Raw genomic sequence first — 17,454 nt, 5'->3', positions numbered from 1 at the left:
TATGTCAGATCCGGCCCCTATAACAAATGAGTTCGACACCCCTGCTCTAGGCAGTGTCCCCAAGTGCCAGGCAGGGAGACCGTGTGTGCTTGCTGTGTAGTGAGGGTACGTGTGAGCCGTCTCTCGGGCATTCAGGATCCACTTCCCTCTCTGTCGCCCCAGCCTCTGCCGGCAGCCCCGGGTGGTTTGGAAATCTGGATTTCTGAAAACTTAAATGGAGAACCTCAGTCTGCAAACGCCTTCCTGAGGAGTTGGGCTCATCTGTTGCATGACTAGCGGGAGGGGGTCGCCGGGAGGGGCAGGAAGCGGGGAAGAGGCTGTGAGCGAAGGCAGTGGGCACGCAGGCGTGGAGGCGGAGCCCGTTTCTCCTTTGCCGTTTCTCTTTTGCCTGCGGGTGGGGGTGAAGGGCGGGGCGGGAGCACAAGGCCTTGGCTGCCTGCAAAGGAAGTGGGGGGGGGTTTCCTGCTCTTAGCCAGAGGGTCATGGATGGTGGCAGGAAGGTCCGTTTGTGCCTGTGTGAGGGTGCCACGTGCCACAGGGGGTCGGGCTCTCCCGAGCTGCGCCTCTGCACCTGGGGGGGGGGGCGCGCAGGCCAGTCCAGTCTTGGAGCACTTCCCTAATACTTCGTGGCCCCTCCAGCTGGGGCAGAGAAGCCCTTTTCACCTGCCCCCCCCCCCCATGACCTGGGGGAGGACTAGCAACTCCTGCCCTCTTTCCTTCTGGAGAAAAAGTGTTCAGAATAGCAGCACCAGAGGAACACCGTGGGGTGCCCCTGAGAGGGCGGGGAAGGGAGAAATGCCAAGAGGGGAGAGCTGCAGGGGGAGGGGGGGCCAAGCCAGGGCCTTCCTGGGAGAAAGAGGTGTTGCCCGTGGGGGACAGGAGGGCAGAATTCTAGGAATCGGGGTCGGCCTGGGAGGGCTCGGCAGAGCAAGGCGGGACGGATGGGGGGTGAAGCAGGGAGAGGGGGGCTGAGAGAGGGGTGGCCTGCGGGTCTGGTTGGGGTCGGTGGACCAGGAAGCTGGGCGGAGGTGGAGCCCCCCCCCCACCGTCACAGCGGAGTCTTCCTTGGCAAGCACCCTGTGTGTGTGTAAGAAAAATGCGAGCAGGCAGGTGGTTGTCTGCCTCAGCAGTGGTTCTCGCGCATGGGACGGCGGATGGCTCTTATTTCTGCCCAGGGAGAGATGGAGCTCCTCTGGTCCTGGGCTGACAGGTGTTTGGTGTTCCTCAGAGTAGGCGCAGGGACAAAGAGAGGGGAAGAAGGACTTAAGCCAAACAAGCTGAGTTAAGAAACCAAAAGGTTTTTAGATAAAATCAGGGACAGGCCCAGTCTGTTTTCTGCTTTTATCTTGTTTTTATCTAATTCCTAATAATATTGATAATATTTGCTTGATAATATCTGTATGTACTCAATTGATGTTATTTGGCCCTCTTATTTGTGGTGATTAACCTTCTGGCTTAATTCGACTTGTTTTAAGTTTTCCTTCCCCTCTTTTTCTTCGTTGCTTAGTGTTGAGGCTATTATTGGGCCTATATCTGTTTTTATCTGATTTCTAATAAGTACGTGTCTTTTGGTATGCTTGATAATAGTTATGTTATATGTTCTTAATTGACATATTTTGGTCCTCACATTTGTGGTACATGCAATTCACCTTTTGTTTCTTTAACCCAGCGCAGGGGCCTCACTGCAGGAGGGAGGCGGTTTTCTCTCCTGACTGTTTGCCCAGGGGTTGCCTCTCCTCTCCAGACGTGCCATGGGAATTGGCTGGAAGCGTTCGGCTTCTCTCTTCCTCATTGGCAGGGGTGGTTCTTCTGGGTGTGCTCTTCAGCAATGACCGTGGGCACTCATCCTGATTTTTCTTTTCTCTCTAGCAAAACTGTACAATCGAAAGTGGACTGCATTTTGGTAAGCAGAACTTCAGGGCTGATCTGTGTGGTCCTTGGTCGGGTGGGCGGGAAGGGGGTGCCGAGAACAAAAAGCCCAGGAATTCCCCGGTCTTGAAAAGTCCGGCTTTGCGGCGAAGGCGCCCTCATCCTGGGAGGCTGGACCACAGATGTGAGATTTCTGGAAAATTCTGAAGCCCCGGGGATACCACCCCCATTTTCCAGGGGGGGGAAATGGAAATGTGGGGAAGAACTTGAAATATTTGCAATACTTCCTTTCCTATCAAAGCTTAAACTATTTTTACTGATTGAACAACATAACATGCATAATTTATAACTTAATTATCATATAAAAATTGTCCTTTTTGGTATATATTACCGTGTTGAAACATATACATAAGAGTGTAGTGTTGTGGTTAAGAGTGCGGGACTGGTCTCTGGGAGACCCAGGTTCGAATCCCCACGCATGACAAGGAAGCTTGCTGGGTGACCTTGGGCCAGCCTCTCTCTCTCTCTCAGCCTCACCTACCTCACAGGGCTGTTGTGAGGATAAAATGGAGGAGAGAAGACAGATGTAAGCCAACTTGGGTCCCCATTGGGGAGAAAGGCGGCGTATAAATGAATTTAATTAATAAATACCTTAATTTTCTCTAAGAAACTGCAAGTCTTCGTAGTATTTGAGAGAGAGCTGCTGACTGCTACGGCCTCTGCAACCATAGGATATAGATCTTAACTTTTGCCATCTAGGGATATATAAAAAAGACTTCTATAGTAAACAAAAGAAATTGCATTATTTGGACTGAAACTTTTTCAGAGAGTCAGAGTAATTAGGACTGCTGGCATGCTTGGATATTGAGCTAAAACTGAGAAAGACCATTTCCCATAATGGACTTTGGGAATGAGTGGAATGCTTTGTAAGACAAGGTCTTTCTCCTCATTCAGTAACAGAGGGTGATCTAAAATATTTGGATCACTGGAAACGTGGAGTCTGAACTCCCAGTTTCAGATGAAGAGGGAGTCCTGCCCAGAAAAGTTCGGCTGCTCTTACGTGTTGTATCCGTTGTGCAAACCTGGTTCTTTTCCCCTCGTGGCAAAACCAGTCAATGACCATGCATTCCTTTTTTAAAAATTCTGTGTTTAGCAAGAAGTTGAGAAGTTTACAGACTTACAGAAACTCTACCTCTACCTTCAACTGCCTTCTGGCCCCAGCAATGGCGAGAGAAGGTAAGTCCACCCTGGGACGTTCTTTCCTGGAGGCCTGGCTCCCAGGGCCCCTGCCCTCCCAAGGCCAGGGCGGCAGCGGCAGTTGGAGCTTGTTGGGCCCTGGCGCCACCCTTTGCCTAGAGCCGGGGCTCTGTGTCTCTGGTTAAAACTCGCCCTCTACGTGCCCTTTTCTGTCACCTCTCATTTTTGGGGTGCTCTGCTCCGCTTGTCACATTTCTCACTCTTGTAGCTTCTCTGCCTCCAGTTCAGGCAGCTACAAACCTGATGTCAGGTGCCAGCGTTGGCGAGGCATTGCCAGAACCTTTGAGCCCCCAGCTGGGCATTTGGGCTCGTTCTTCCTGGGCTTAGAGCTCAGAGCCTCAGCTTCCTTGGCCTGGTACTCGGCGGGCACCTTTCCTGCCCAGAGACACCCCTGGGGCCAGGACCGGGATACACCCTGCAGCGCAGCCCCAAGAACCCCGGGGGTGGTTTGTCTGGATGCAGAGGAGGTGCCAGCTGGGACTGGGGCGGTGGGGGCGGGGAGGCATGTTGTCTGTCTAGGCTCTTGGGTACAGCCCCGCTCAGTTGTGCTCATCCCCACAAGCCACGTTGCCCTTGTGGGCTCTGGGCCTGCCGGCACGTCCGGAATGGGGAGTCTCAGGCTCTCCGGGGAAGGATAAATTCAGTAAGTCAATAGCCGTGGTACAATGAGTGTGTGTGTGTGTGTGTGTGTGTGTGTATGTGTATATATATATCATAGAATCATAGAATGTTAGAGTTGGAAGGGACCTTGCAGGTCATCCAGTCCAACCCCCTGCACTCTGCAGGAGCAGAGCCAAAAGAGAGCCCTACATGCCTACAACATACCCATCCGGCCTCCGCTTGAAAACGTCCAGCGAAGGAGCATCCACCCCCTCCCGAGGCAGACTGTTCCACTGCTCAACCACTCTGACAGTTAGGAAGTGTCTCCTGATAATTAGCCGGTAGCGACTCCCTTGTAATTTCCACCCATTGGATCTAGTCTTGCAATCCGGAGCAAGAGAGATTAGATCCGCTTCATCTTCTACATGACAGCCCTTCAAAAACAACAACAACAACACACACACACACACACACACAACAACTGGTGTTGATTCTTGCAAGCAAAGTCTCTTTAATTTTTCTTCTGTTGACAGAATGAAGCAGTTGACGTGCTCCTGCAGACTGTAAATAAGCCATTTCAGTCGAACTTCCTCAGGACTGCAGATAGACTGGAACCAAGGCCTTCAAATATTACATGAAACAGAACAGAAGCCTCTAACCTGCCTTGTCTCTTTTCAGCTTGGCAGAATGGGTCTCACACACCCAGAGGTGTAACCGTCCTGAGGAAGTTCAGCTGAAACGGCTTATTTACAGTCCGGAGGAGCGCGTCGATGGCTTCATTCTGTCAACGGAAGAAAAGTTAAAGAGACTTTGCTCGTGAGAAAATAACACCAGTTGGTGTATATATATGTGCTCATTGTGCCGTGGCTATTGACTTACTGGATTTACTCTCTCTATATATAAAATATAAATGGTGTTATTGTTATATTATTCAATGGATTGTTTTACACGGTGTTTGTTATACATTTGGACGCCTTGTTCACGGTGATCCCTTTTGTTATAGAATTCAGTCAGCTGGGGCTGCAAGTTGATCCTGCGGGGAGACAATCGACAGGGTTCCTTTCCTTCTGACGTGGCATTTTCTCCAAGGGCCCCTGTGCTGGGGGAGCTGGCACTCATGCAAATGTCTTGAAATTGGCTGAATAGCCAGCAGTCTGTCTGGACAGGCCGGTCTGTGGGTCCAGCGGCCTTCCTCCTTGCCTGGTGGGGATGGGGACGGGGGGCCCGTCACTCACCTTCTGACCAGCGGCTCTCCTCTCTCCCGGCCCAGTGATCAGCTGTCCGTGTCGTCCAGCCGCGCACAACAAATGCACGCCTTCTCCTGGATCCGGAACACCCTGGAGGAGCATCCCGAGACGTCCCTCCCCAAGCAGGAGGTGTATGACGAGTACAAGTGAGTGCTGCCCAGGGGGGGGCTCTCCTGGGGGCCTGGAAAGGGGCACCTGCCCCTTTGTGGAGGGGCCATCGGAATGGGGGCAGCTGAGCTCGCCTTGGTGGCTTTGTGCCTGTGTTGCGGGGGTGGCAGGAAGGACCCGTGTCTTCGGCCCTGCCCCATGGCACCTGCACGCCAGTGTTCCTGGGGTGGCGTGGGCAGAACGAAGTAACTCCCACACTGCGGGGGAGGGGGCACACCGGAGCAGCTCTTACCAGGTTTCCATCTGCCTCTGGGAGAGGAGGGACCGGGGGGGGGGGGGGTGGGGTGTTTGCCTGGTTGTGCCCCTGTGACACTTGGCGGTCACACCCTCTGGCCACTGAAACTGTGCCAAGCTGGCCCCGCTGTGTGCCGGGGGAGAAGGGGTGCACACTCATCAAGGGAGGGGGAGATGCACTCAAATCCTTCACTCCACAAAGAATGTGTGAACCTGTGAAGGCGCCTTACACGGAATCAGAGACCCTTGGTCCATCAGGGTACCTGGTATTCCCTGCCCAGACTGGCAGCGAGCGGCTCCCCAGGGTTTCAGGCATCAGCTGCTGCCTGGTCCTTTTTGAACTGGAGATGCTGCCGGGGATTGAGCCTGGGACCTTCTGCATGCCAAGCAGAGGCTCTTCCACTGAGCCACGGCCCCTCTTGACAGCTCTCCAGGGTCTCAGGCGGAGGTCTTTCCCATCATGGACTCCCTGGTCCTTTTTAAATCGGAGATGCCGGGGATTGAGCCTGGGACCTTCTGCATGCCAAGCAGAGGCTCTTCCACTGAGCCACGGCCCCTCTTGACAGCTCTCCAGGGTCTCAGGGAAAAGGTCTTCCCCACCACCTCCTGCTTGGTCCTTTTTAACTGGAGATGCTGCCGGGGACTGAGCCTGGGACCTTCCGCCTGCCAAGCAGAGGCTCTGCCTTCATCTCATTGGTTCTAAGCTAAAAGCCAGTAAAAGCATTGAAACTGTCCACTGACTGACCAGTCATTGACTTGACCCAGTCAGAAATGACCGATTTTGAATCCTTCAGGGGCCTATCAATATGGGAGGCCCTCGGGGAAGAGCTGCTAGGGAGGGGGCCACTCCTGTGGCAACAGCGGCTGGTTGCCGGGCGGCCCAGGGGCCTACACGTTTTCAGTCGCTTTACTTCCCTCAGGGCCACAAAATGGCCTCGCGTTTACCTCATAGCTTCACAAAATGGCCTCGTGTTTACCTCATAGCTTCACCTGGAACAAGTCTTTTCGTTCTCAGCAGCGTGGGCTGAGGCCTGGTGTTTCCCCACCCCCTACCCTTGCCACGCCCTAGGGTTGCCAGCCTCCAGGCGGTGGCTGGAGATTTCCTGGAATGACAGCCGGTCTCCAGGCAACAGAGAACAATTGTCTGGGAGGAAACGGCTGCTTTGAAGGGTGGACTCCATGATATTACACCCCTCCTCAAACCCCACCGTCCCAAGGCTCCAACCCCAACATCGCCAGGGATCTCCTAACCCCTATTGGGTCCGCTTCGAGCGAGGGCTTTGGGGAGCAGGTGCCAGACCCAGGTCAAGGCCCCTGTGGTGGAACTGGAGCAGAGGGTTGCACGAGGGAAGCGGTGTATGGCGGCACGGAGCGGGGCCTCCCTTGGCCCCCTTTCAGATCTAGGCCCTGGTGCGTCTGGAAGGGAAGCCTGTGGGGGCTGCCTCTGTAAATACTGCCGAATTCAGCCACCCGAAAGCCAGACGGGCAGGGCTGGCTGGAGACGCTGTGGCGCCTGCGGTGCAACCCTTCTCCTCACTCCATCCAGTTGGGTGTCGTGGTTAGGAGCACGGACTCTAATCTGGGAGAACCGGGTTTGATTCCCCACTCCTCCTCCACTTGCACCTGGCTGGATGACCTGGGGTCAGTCACAAGTTCTCTCAGAGCTGTTCTGTCAAGAGCAGTCTCTGTCAGAGCTCTCTCAGCCCCACTTACCTCACAGGGTGTCTGTGGTGGGGAGGGGGAGAGGAGTTTGTCAGCCGCTCTGAGACACCTTGGGTAGTGAAGGGCCATGGGGTGTAAATCCAATCTCCTCCTCCTCCTCTTCTTCTCCTTCTCCATCCTGGCCTCTGAACGCCAGGCAAAGCAAATTGCAGCTTGGCTCTTCTGCTTGGGCCTCACGGGAACTGAAGTAGGCTGCCTTGGAGAACGATCTTGCTAGATAAGGCCCCGGTGCCGGGGTGTGGTCAGGCACGGGAGTCTCCCCTCTGTCACCCTGAATGATGCCCAGGATGTGCCTGTTGCCTTGGGTACCTTTGGTCATCCTTCCACCCAGACACCAGCCCCCCCTGAAGGAAGAGTCTTTGGAACCAGGATCGGGGGGGGGATGGGCAGATCAGGAGCTGGGGGTGGAAATGCCTCCCAGTGGCCCTGCACCTGCCTCTGGGGTGGGTGGACACTTTTTGCAAATCCCTGGCTGAATTTGCAAAGATCCCGTCTTGACAGCAATAGAAAGAAACACCCACACAGCAGTTGCCTTGGGGGCTAGATGGAATCCAAAGCCAGTCCGCAAAAATCCCTGCAACCAGTGTTCCCGCTAAGCTGAGAGAGTGTGAGCTAGCTCACAGTTTTTTAGCCTCCAGCTCGCACCTTTTTGTCTTAGCTCAGGAGGGAAGGCTCCAGAGCAACCTAATTTATGCAGTAGCCAAATGGCTCGCTCACACCTTTAATGCCAGGAGCTCACAAAGTAGAATTTTTGCTCACAAGACTCCGCAGCTGAGAGGGAGCATTGCCTGCAACCCCTCGGCCTGTCGCATTGCTTATTAGATATATGATCCTGTGTTGGCTGCCATAAATGTTGTGTACTCGGTCATGAGTCTCAGCCGGAAAGGCCGACTGTAGCCCCGACCTGGATAACCCAGGCCAGCCCGATCTCTGACTGTAGCCCCGACCTGGATAACCTAGGCCAGCCCGATCTCGTCGGATCTCGGAAGCTAAGCAGGGCCGACCCTGGCAAGTACTTGGATGGGAGACCTCCAAGGAATACCAGGGCCGGGAGGCAGAGGCAGGCAATAGCAAGCCACTTCTCTGAACGTCCTCCGTGCCCCAGTAGGAGTCGCCAGAGGTCGACATGACTTCCAGGCAAGGGCACACACGCACAAGGCAAAAAGCTTTTGGCTTTTGCTAGAGGACAGCGGCGGTTTTTACCTCAGCTGGCACCCTCCTCAGTTTTCCATGCTCATTTCGACCTCTCTTCCTCGCCCTCGAAACAGCCGGTAGTCTGTAATAGGGGAATAATTAACTCTAAAGATATTATTCGCCATCTGTTTTTTAATGCAATTTAATATGTTCAATTTGACTGCTGTTTTTAATACTATGTACATCATAGTATTGCGCGGCAGTGGCTCAAGTGGTTAAGATGCTGAACTGCAGGCTATGGAAGGTCGGTAGTTCAGCAGTTCAAGACCCGGGTTGCCGCATGACGGAGTCTCTGGTTCCAGCTCCTGCCAACCTAGCAGTTCGAAAGCAAGAAATTGCAAGGAGATAAATAGGTATACTTCGGTGGGAAGGGAACAGCGTTCCGTGCGCCTTGATGTTTAGTCATGCCGGCTACATGACCACGGAAACGTCTTCGGACCGCGCTGGCTCTTCGGCTTTGAAACGGAGATGAGCACCGCAACCCTAGAGTCGGACTCGACTGGCTTTCGAGCAAGGGAAACCTTTACCTTTTACGAGCCCTACGATAGTTGGGATGGGGCGATTCATAAATTTCATAAATGTAAATAGTAATGGTAACAATGCCCCCCAAAAGACAGACTGTAAAGAAGGCAAGCGAACCTGTATCCAGTGGGGAGGCAAAGAGCTGCGGGCGGTGGAGTGGAGTGAGGCAGGAGCTGGGCGACTGAGGGCGGGGACCGGAGGGCTGGGCCTCCCGTCTGTCTTAGCGGCCTGGCTTCCTTAGTATACAGACACATTCCTGAGGTGGCTGAGCCAGACCCCAGAGTCAGGAGACGGACCCAGCCATTCGGAGCCCTTCTCAGTTGGCAGAGGGCCCTGTGTCCCTTCAGCCCCCTACTTTGTGCCCCCCTGAGCGTACCCCGGGGGAGCAGCCTGCTGTCTCGGGGGGCAAGGTGGCGCCAAGGGTGAAGCACCTCCCTGGCTGCTGTGTGGCATCCCAGCAAGGGTGGTGGGGAAAGCAGGTTCAAGGTCCCGGGTTCAGCATCCACAGGCGTCCTTGCAAATGGTTGGGATGCGCCTTTGCCTTCGACTCGGGAGAGCGGCTGCCAGCCAGAGCGGGCAGTGCTGACCTCAGTCAACCCTGTCTCTGACTCAGTCGGAGGGAGCGTTGTGTGTTCGTGCTGCCTGGCTTGCTGGCCCTGAGAGCGAAGGGCCGAGGCCTCCTCAGTTCTGGTCCCCTGAATTCCCCTCTCCTTCCTTCCTTCTCTCCCTGCAGGAGCTATTGCGACAATCTGGGCTACCACCCGCTAAGTGCTGCTGACTTTGGGAAGATCATGAAGAACGTCTTTCCCAACATGAAGGCGCGCCGCTTGGGCACCAGAGGCAAATCGAAATATCCTTTTGCGGGGAAGGTGGTGCCAGCAGAAAAACTGGGCGGGGGGGGGGTTCCCTCTTGCTTTGGGGAGTTCTGTATTGCCCAAACATGTCTTGGTGCCTGTTTTGCTTCTGCCTCAAGAAAAGTAGTCTTTGTCCACACGTGAATGTGTTGCACTGGCAGCAAATATAGCAAGTCTGTTTCCCTTAATTTTTTGAATCCACATATTGCTATAGTGGACTTCGGAAGAAAGCTTTCGTGCAGATGCCGACGCTGCCCAATTTGGACTTCCATAAAACTGGAGATGGGGTAAAGTAGACGCACCTACGCCTGTCCTCCCCCCTGTGCCTCCCCCTGCATCAAGCGGAAAGCCCTCCTGCATCACGGGAGAGGGACTTTGCAGTCGGCAGGTCTGAAGGCTCAACATTTCTGAAAGGAGGTTGTCTGGCCTGGCCTGGCCTGGCCTGCCTTCCCATGGAGGTCCCCGTCCTTCCCTAACGTCTCTCCTTCTACACTGTCCGGCTACAGCCTTATGTGTGTGCTGCGGTTAAATATTGTACCGCACAAAGCCGTTTTGGGGGGCCTTATAAAAAACACCCGTCACTGTAGAGCTGTGACGCTTTGCAAGCGGGGTCTCACCTTGCTTGGGGGGAAGACGGGGCAGCCTCTGGTCGCGAGGGCGGGCCCCGTGCAGGCAGGCTGCCTCCGAGAGGGGAGGGCCACGTCCGGGCCTTCATCAGTAGGGTTAGGGTTGTGTGTCTTCAAGCCTCCGCCGGGGCCTGGGGCCGCCACAGCCCCTTTGTCCTCTTGGCCTCTCCCACGGCTGCTAGGTGGCTGGTGAGCTTTTGCCACGGAGGTTTGTGGATTTGTGAACAGGGCGCCGATTGTCCTGCAGCTTGGGCTTCCACTCGGAGGTGCATCTCGCCCTTGGCCTTGTGTATTTACTTGTAGCCCCCCCCCTTGTCTCATGGGGACTGTAGGCAGATGACACAGAGTGTAGAGATGGGACGTTCCGTAACCAGGGCTTTAGGGTTTTAGACGCCTGGAAACACCAGAAAAATCTGAAGCGCCACAGAAGTGTTCCCGTGATGCAGTAAAGCAGTACAGAAACTACATCAGTTGGCTCCTACTTACAGCAAAGCTCTGCACAGCAGTATAGGCCACCGTCTGTCATCACTTATCCAAGGAAGATTGAAAAACCATTTTATACAGTGCAGCCCTGTTACCTGCGCAAACCAGCCCTCTTGAACCTGAGAGTTACATGGAGACTGCCTAAGCCTCATTTCAGTCTTTGGGTGCTTTCACACACACCAAATAGTGCGCTTCCAGTGCACTTCACAACTGGATTTTACTGTGTGAAATGGCAAGATCCCCTCGCAAACGGTCGCTGAAGTGGACTGAAACGGCCTCATTCAGCACATGTGACCAAAAAGCCCAGATGTTGTGTCAGAACTCAGAGATGGGCTTGTGCTGGACTGCCGAGACTGGTCCTGACGTTATTCACTGTGGGGTTTTTTAGAACAAGCATTTTCCTCGGGGGGGAAAAGGCCCACAGTCAGCAGTGCTCCAGGCAGCAGGGTTCCTGCCAAGGCTCCCTCTAAGCTGTGGAGTCTTGTGAGCAAAAATTCGACCTTGTGAGCTCCTGGCATTCAAGTTGTGAGCGAGCGATTTGGCTGCTGCATCCATTAGTTTGCTCTGGAGCCATCCTTCCTGAGCTAAGGCAAAAATGGGTGAGCCAGAAGCTAAAAAACTGTGAGCTGGCTCACACTCCCTCAGCTTAGAGGGAACACTGCCCCCAGCTCTTCCGTGAAACTGTTTCCTGCATCTGCGGCCTTTTCCTGGAGCAGCGGCATGTTCCCCCAGCCCAGGCCGGCCACACAGCAGGGATCCTTCCGCCTGCTTCGGCTCGGGGCTGCTGCTCAGGGCCTCCTCTTTGTCTGTCTTTCAGCTGGAAGGAGGGGAGCCTGCTGGGCACCTGCAGAATGCAGACGAGGAAGTGGTGTCCGCTGCCTGCCAGCTGGTCTGCGAGTGGGCCCAGAAGGTGCTGAGCCAGCCCTTCGACTCTGTCCTGGATTTAGCCCGCTTCCTGGTCAAGAGCCATTACATCGGCACCAAATCCATGGCAGCACTGACCGTGATGGCTGCTGCCCCGGCAGGTCAGGACTCGGCGGCCTCTCCGGAGTCTTCAGGGAGAGGAGGTGGGGGGTGGAGGAACCCCAAGGAGTTCATCAGAAGCCACATTTTCTGGGTGTGTGTGTGAATCTCCCCCCTGCCCCCATAATTGGATATGGAAAGTTGAGCCCATGCCTCCTAATCTTTACGAACATCAGAAGAGCCCTGCTGGATCAGACCACTGAGGGCCCATCTAGTCCAGCACCCTGTCTCACACAGTGGCCAACCAGTTCCTCTGGAGGTCCATCTAGTCCAGCCTCCTGTCTCACACAGTGGTCAGCCAGTTCCTCTGGAGGGCCAGCAACAGGGCAGAGAGGCCGAGGCCTTCCCCTGATAAGAACCTCAGAAGAGCCCTGTTGGGTCAGACCAGGGAGGGTCCCTCTAGTCCAGCATCCCGCCTCACACAGGGGTCAGCCAGTTCCTCTGGAGGGCCAGCAACAGGGCAGAGAGGCCGAGGCCTTCCCCTGATAAGAACCTCAGAAGAGCCCTGTTGGGTCAGACCAGGGAGGGTCCCTCTAGTCCAGCATCCCGCCTCACACAGGGGTCAGCCAGTTCCTCTGGAGGGCCAGCAACAGGGCAGAGAGGCCGAGGCCTTCCCCTGAGGTTGCCTCCTGGCTCTGGGATTTAGAGGCTTAGTGCCTCTGAATGTGGAGGTTCCCCTCAGCCACCATGGCTATTAGCCACTGATAGACTTATCCTCCTTGAATCTATCTAATCCCCTTTTAAAGCTGTGTATTCCCGTGGCTGTCACGACAGACTCCGGCAGCGGAAATTTTTAATCACTCTCTGTGTAAAGTTGTGTTTCCTTTTGTCTGTCCTGGATCAACTGGCCATCAGTTTCATGGGATGCCCTCGGGTTCCAGTCTTTTGGGAGAGGGAGAAATTTTTTTCTTTGTGTCACTCCACCCCACGCATGATTTTAGAAACCTTGGTGTCACATCCCTCCCCCCCCACCCCCTTAGTCGTCTCTTTTCTGAACTGAAAAGTCCTTGAGGAGGGACTCTTTGCCCTTCCACCTCTGGAGAGCAGCTGCCGGTCAGAGCAGGCAGTGCTGAGCTGGGCAGACTCCGCCTCCTGTCCGCATGTGCCTTGGAGCATGTAGCTAGCTACCGCCCCCTGTGCGTGCCTTCTCGCCATGACAAAGAAGGGCTTGTGGGGAAGGTTGGCGCCGTGGGGCGTGTGCTCAGCGAGCCCCTGGCCTCTCCCTTCCAGGAATGAAAGGGCTCCCCCAGCCATCGGCCTTTGTCCCGACCGCCGAGAGCAACTCCTTCCAGCCACAGGTGAAGACCCTGCCCTCCCCCATCGACGCCAAGCAGCAGCTGCAGCGCAAGATCCAGAAGAAGCAGCAGGAGCAGAAGCTGCAGTCGCCGCTGCCTGGGGAGGCCCCCGCCAAGAAGGCCGAGAGCGCCCTGGGCAACGGGGTGGCCGGCCTGTCCAACGGGAGCCCCGCCATCTTGTCTCCTCAGCCAATAGGGATCGTCGTGGCCGCCGTCCCCAGCCCCATTACGGTAAGGGCCGTGCCTCCCTTCTGGGTCTTGGGGGGGAGTCACCTGAGGACGGGGGGCTGGAGGAGTGACCAGGACCCGGAGGAGGACCCCTGAATGGTTGATTCTACAGAGACTCAGGCATGCATGCACCCTAAAGCAACTGTGTGTGAACTTCTGTTGTGGAAAACTATAAAAGCTCTCTTTAGAAACACTTTTAATGTGTGCAGTCAAAAACAGTTTGAACAAGTACAGGCTGTTGTCCTGGCACCTTCTTCCCAAATTTCATTTCAGAATTCCAGTTGGATAGTCTGGAATCCCATAAACGCACTATAAGCAAGGCCACATTTTCGGACACTTGTCACGGCTCAGGTGAGGTGTCGCCTGATGCTGCCACCACTCTGGATTTAGGATCCCTTGAGAAGGCCCGGAGCACCCTCCCAAGACTTTCAGACCTCCCTTTTGGCTGAAATACAGGCGTGAGGACCAGGCAGAGTGAACAATGAAAATAGTTTATTTTACAGGAGGTCAAACAAACAAGGTAGAGAATAATAACAGTAAGTGGGTGAAAATAAAATAAATCAAATGCCCTAATGCGTCTAAATATATACTGTCCCTAGCTCACTATCTCAAGTGGCCTTAGACTACTCACCCTTCCCTCAGGATGAGGGTCTCTTCCCCACAGCAGCCTCCCTTCTGGCCCTGTTCCCTGGGAAGAAGAACAGCTTTTTTTTTTCTTGCATCAGTTCTTTTATTCCCCTGCCCTCTTCTTCCCTATTGGTCAAAATCGGCGCCAAAACTTCCCAAGGCCTTCTGGGGTTTGTAGGCCCAGCCTCCCCTACTGCTAGCCAGGCTCCCTGGGCCTAGTAGGCCTCCGGTGGCACAGCCCAGATCATGACAGCACATTTGATCCACTTTCAGTGCACTTTGCAAGGGGATTTTACTGTGTGAAACGGCAAAGTCCACTTGCAAACGATCGTGAAAATGCTCTGGAAGTGGACCGAAAGTGCATTGCTCGGCACGTGAGGAAAGTGCGCCGTATTGGTGAGGAAAGTGTCTCCTTCCACCCGCTCAGGCCCTCGGTTCCTCAGCCAGAGATGTTCAGATGGTACCACAGCACCTGGAACAAACAAACTGAAATGTAAAGTACACAAACTTTCACATGAAAGAATCAGATCTTCTGTAACTGTCAAACACCCCCTCATCCCCCACCCAAATAAATGTCTTGACCACTGTTCCCTCTAAGCTGAGTGAGTGTGAGCTGGCTCACAGTTTTTTAGCCTCTGGCTCAGACATTTTTTTCTCAGCTCAGGAAGGATGGGGCTCCAGAGCAAACTAACTTATGCAGTAGTCAAATCACTTGCTCACAACTTTAATGCCAGCAGCTCACAAAGTAGAATTTTTGCTCACAAGACTCTGCAGCTTAAAGGGAACATTGGTCTTGACCCTGCCTATTCTAAATTCAAAAGCTGATCCATGGTGAAAAATACATTCTGCTTCCAAAGAGAGCTTCTCGGGAAGGTTTTCGGCCACTTCATGCCGGAACGGGATGGCCGCGGTCACCAGGTGCCTGTTGATTAACTCTCTCAAGTTGTGAGTCCTCCTTTCCTGTCGTTACTGAGAAGTGGGCACCTTGATGGGACAGGCAGGAAGAGGAAGTAGCCGACCGTGGTGCCACCAAGGCCTGCGGAGAGATGGGTCCCTGGGCTGGGAGGTGGGAGGAGAAGTAGCGGATCTTGGTCCCACCGAGAGCTGGGAGGTGACCTTCGGAGGCCGTTTTACAGAGGGAAGTTCCTTTGGTGTGCAAAGCACAGAGAAGCCAGTTTGCAGGGGATCAAGAAAGTCCAGATGGAGGAAGTGGTCCAGTCCAGGAGTAGTGTTAACTCACAGCTGAGTTCGTGTGAGCCAGCTCACAGTTTTCTAGCCTCCGGCTCACACCTTTTTGTCTCAGCTCGGGAAGGATGGGGCTCCAGAGCAGACTCATTTATGCAGAAGCCAAATTGCTGGCTCACAACTTTAATGTCGGCAACTCACAAAAGCTGAATTTTTGCTCACAAGACTCCACAGCTTAGAGGGAGCTTTGTCCAGGACTTTAGAGCTGAACAGGAAAAGAGAAAGTGGACAATAGCTAAAGGATAAGCAGTTGTGTGTTTGCCAACTGCCAGAGAAGGATAGGTGGAGGGTGTGTGTGTGTGTGTGTGGACTGGGGGGGGGTCAGGTGCGTGGCTGCGTGGTGGAAAGCGGAAGGCCGGCTTTCTCGGCTCTCCCGTGGTTCTGTTTTGCGTTGCTGTTCTGACTTCCAAGAAGTGTGATGGGGACTTGTCCTGTCGTCCGCCCACAGGTGCCAAGGACCCGACAGCTGGTGACTTCTCCTAGCCCGGTCAGCGCTTCGGATGGCAAGGTCCTGCCGCTCAACGTCCAGGTGGTGACTCAGCACATGCAGTCGGTCAAGCAGTCGCCAAAGACTCCTCAGAACGTCCCCGCCAGCCCCGTGGGCGACCGCTCTGCCCGCCACCGGTACCCCCAGATCCTCCCCAAGCCCGCCAACACCAGCGCGCTCACCATCCGCTCCCCGACCACCGTGCTCTTCACCAGTAGCCCCATCAAGACCGTGGTCCCCGCCCAGCACATGAACGTGGTGAAGATGACGGCCATCTCCCTGGCCCCCAGCGGCACCGGCACCACCACCCCGATCAAGCCCACGGCTTCGGTGGTCGGCGGCTCAGGAGCGGCGGAAGAGGCGAGGAATGTCCCGCAGATCAAGAATGGGTCTGTCGTGTCCCTCCAGTCTCCGGGGGCCCGGGTGGGGGGCGGGGGCTTGGCCACTGCCGCAGCCTCCTCCTCCTCGGTGGAGGTCAAGACGGAGCCCGAAGCCACGTCGGACGGCAGTCTCCCCCCGGGCCAAGAGGATGCGGACTCTTCCTCGAAGGCTGCGAAGGGAGCGCCGAGCGCGCCGGCCCCTCCGCTGCGGAGGCACGAGACTGAGCCTCAGAAGGCGGCGAGCGAGGAGAGCCTGGGAGAGGCCAGGCCGGCCTGCAACCCGAGGGCGGAAGGGTCGGAGCGGAAGTGCCTTGCCCGGCCCGCGGACTCTGGCCCGGCTCCTTCCTCAGGCGGCGGCCCCAGCCCCCTCGCCCCCACCACTCAGACCTTCGCTCGCGCCCACTCCTCTCCCGGCGGAGACAGGCTGTCCGCCAGAAGCCCCAGGAAGAGGGTGGCCCCCACGCTCCCGGAATCCCAGCTGCACCCCCCTGCAAAGAAGCTCCTGCTGGGCCAGGCCCCAGATGCCCCCGCGGCCCGAGGGAGCAGCACGAGGCCCCTGCTGCGTGGGGCGTCTCTGGCCAAGAGCGAGAGCCCCGCGGCCCTGGTGCAGCTCCCCCGCAAGGTGACCATCCAAGTCAACGCGGCGGCGGCACCCCACGGCCTGGCCGCCGGCTGCCCCTTAGACGCCGACATCATCCTCACGTCCAGCGATCCCGCTCTGGGGCAGCAGCTGGCGGCGGCGGTGCCCAGCCTCAAGGTGAAGTTGGAAGGGAACATGCTGATCCTGGAGAACGCCGCCCCGCCCGAGGGGGGCTTGAACCCCGACCTGTGGCAGCAGCTCGTGAAGAACGCGGACTTTGCTCCCGTGGCCAGTGAGCAGCAGCAGCCGCCGCCGCCAGAGGAGGAGGAGGAGGAGGACCTTGGCATGCTGACGCTGGCCGGGCCGTCTGGGGCAGAGGAGGTGGAGAAGTCTGCCTGGGAGCCGGTGCCCTTTGACGGGCTCCCCGAGGGCGCTTACGGGCAGCCGCTGCAGGGGCCGGCGCGAGAGGGCCCGGCGGAGGCGCTGCCAGCCCAGCCTTCGAGCCAGTTCCCCCTGCAGCCAGAGGGGCTCAAGGGGCTGGAGGACCCGGCCTCGCAGCCCGGCGAGAACTTCTTCTCCTTCGACGACGACTTGACACAGGACAGCATTGTGGAGGAGCTGGTCCTGATGGAGGAGCAGATGTCCCTGAGCGGGTCTCACCCGTACGGCTCCTGCCTGGGCATCGCCCTCCAGAACCCGGGCGTGGCTGCAGGGGCGGCCCTCTCCTCTCACCCCAGCAGCGCCCACTTCTACCAGCCCATCCACAACAGCGGCACTCCCGTCCACACCCCAACCCCCACGCCCACCCCCACG

General features: G+C 56.0%; 1 protein-coding gene across 1 annotated transcript in view; it reads left to right on the top strand.

Annotated features, from left to right (window-relative positions):
- Nucleotides 1-17,454, top strand: part of RFX7 (regulatory factor X7) — a 25,573-nt gene that overhangs the window by 5,728 nt on the left and 2,391 nt on the right. The window contains exons 3-10 of the mRNA XM_015409160.1: nucleotides 1,870-1,903; nucleotides 3,023-3,105; nucleotides 4,997-5,119; nucleotides 9,547-9,663; nucleotides 9,870-9,954; nucleotides 11,594-11,801; nucleotides 13,030-13,325; nucleotides 15,643-17,453. Coding sequence (XP_015264646.1) covers nucleotides 1,870-1,903; nucleotides 3,023-3,105; nucleotides 4,997-5,119; nucleotides 9,547-9,663; nucleotides 9,870-9,954; nucleotides 11,594-11,801; nucleotides 13,030-13,325; nucleotides 15,643-17,453 — 2,757 coding nt within the window. The remainder of the gene's footprint in view (nucleotides 1-1,869; nucleotides 1,904-3,022; nucleotides 3,106-4,996; nucleotides 5,120-9,546; nucleotides 9,664-9,869; nucleotides 9,955-11,593; nucleotides 11,802-13,029; nucleotides 13,326-15,642; nucleotide 17,454) is intronic.

This window comes from Gekko japonicus, unplaced genomic scaffold (genome assembly GCF_001447785.1).
Source record: "Gekko japonicus isolate JY-2015 unplaced genomic scaffold, Gekko_japonicus_V1.1 scaffold167, whole genome shotgun sequence".
Lineage (NCBI taxonomy): Eukaryota > Metazoa > Chordata > Lepidosauria > Squamata > Gekkonidae > Gekko > Gekko japonicus.
Note: the sequence above shows the minus strand (reverse complement) of the source record. Positions and strands in the feature narration are given on the sequence as shown.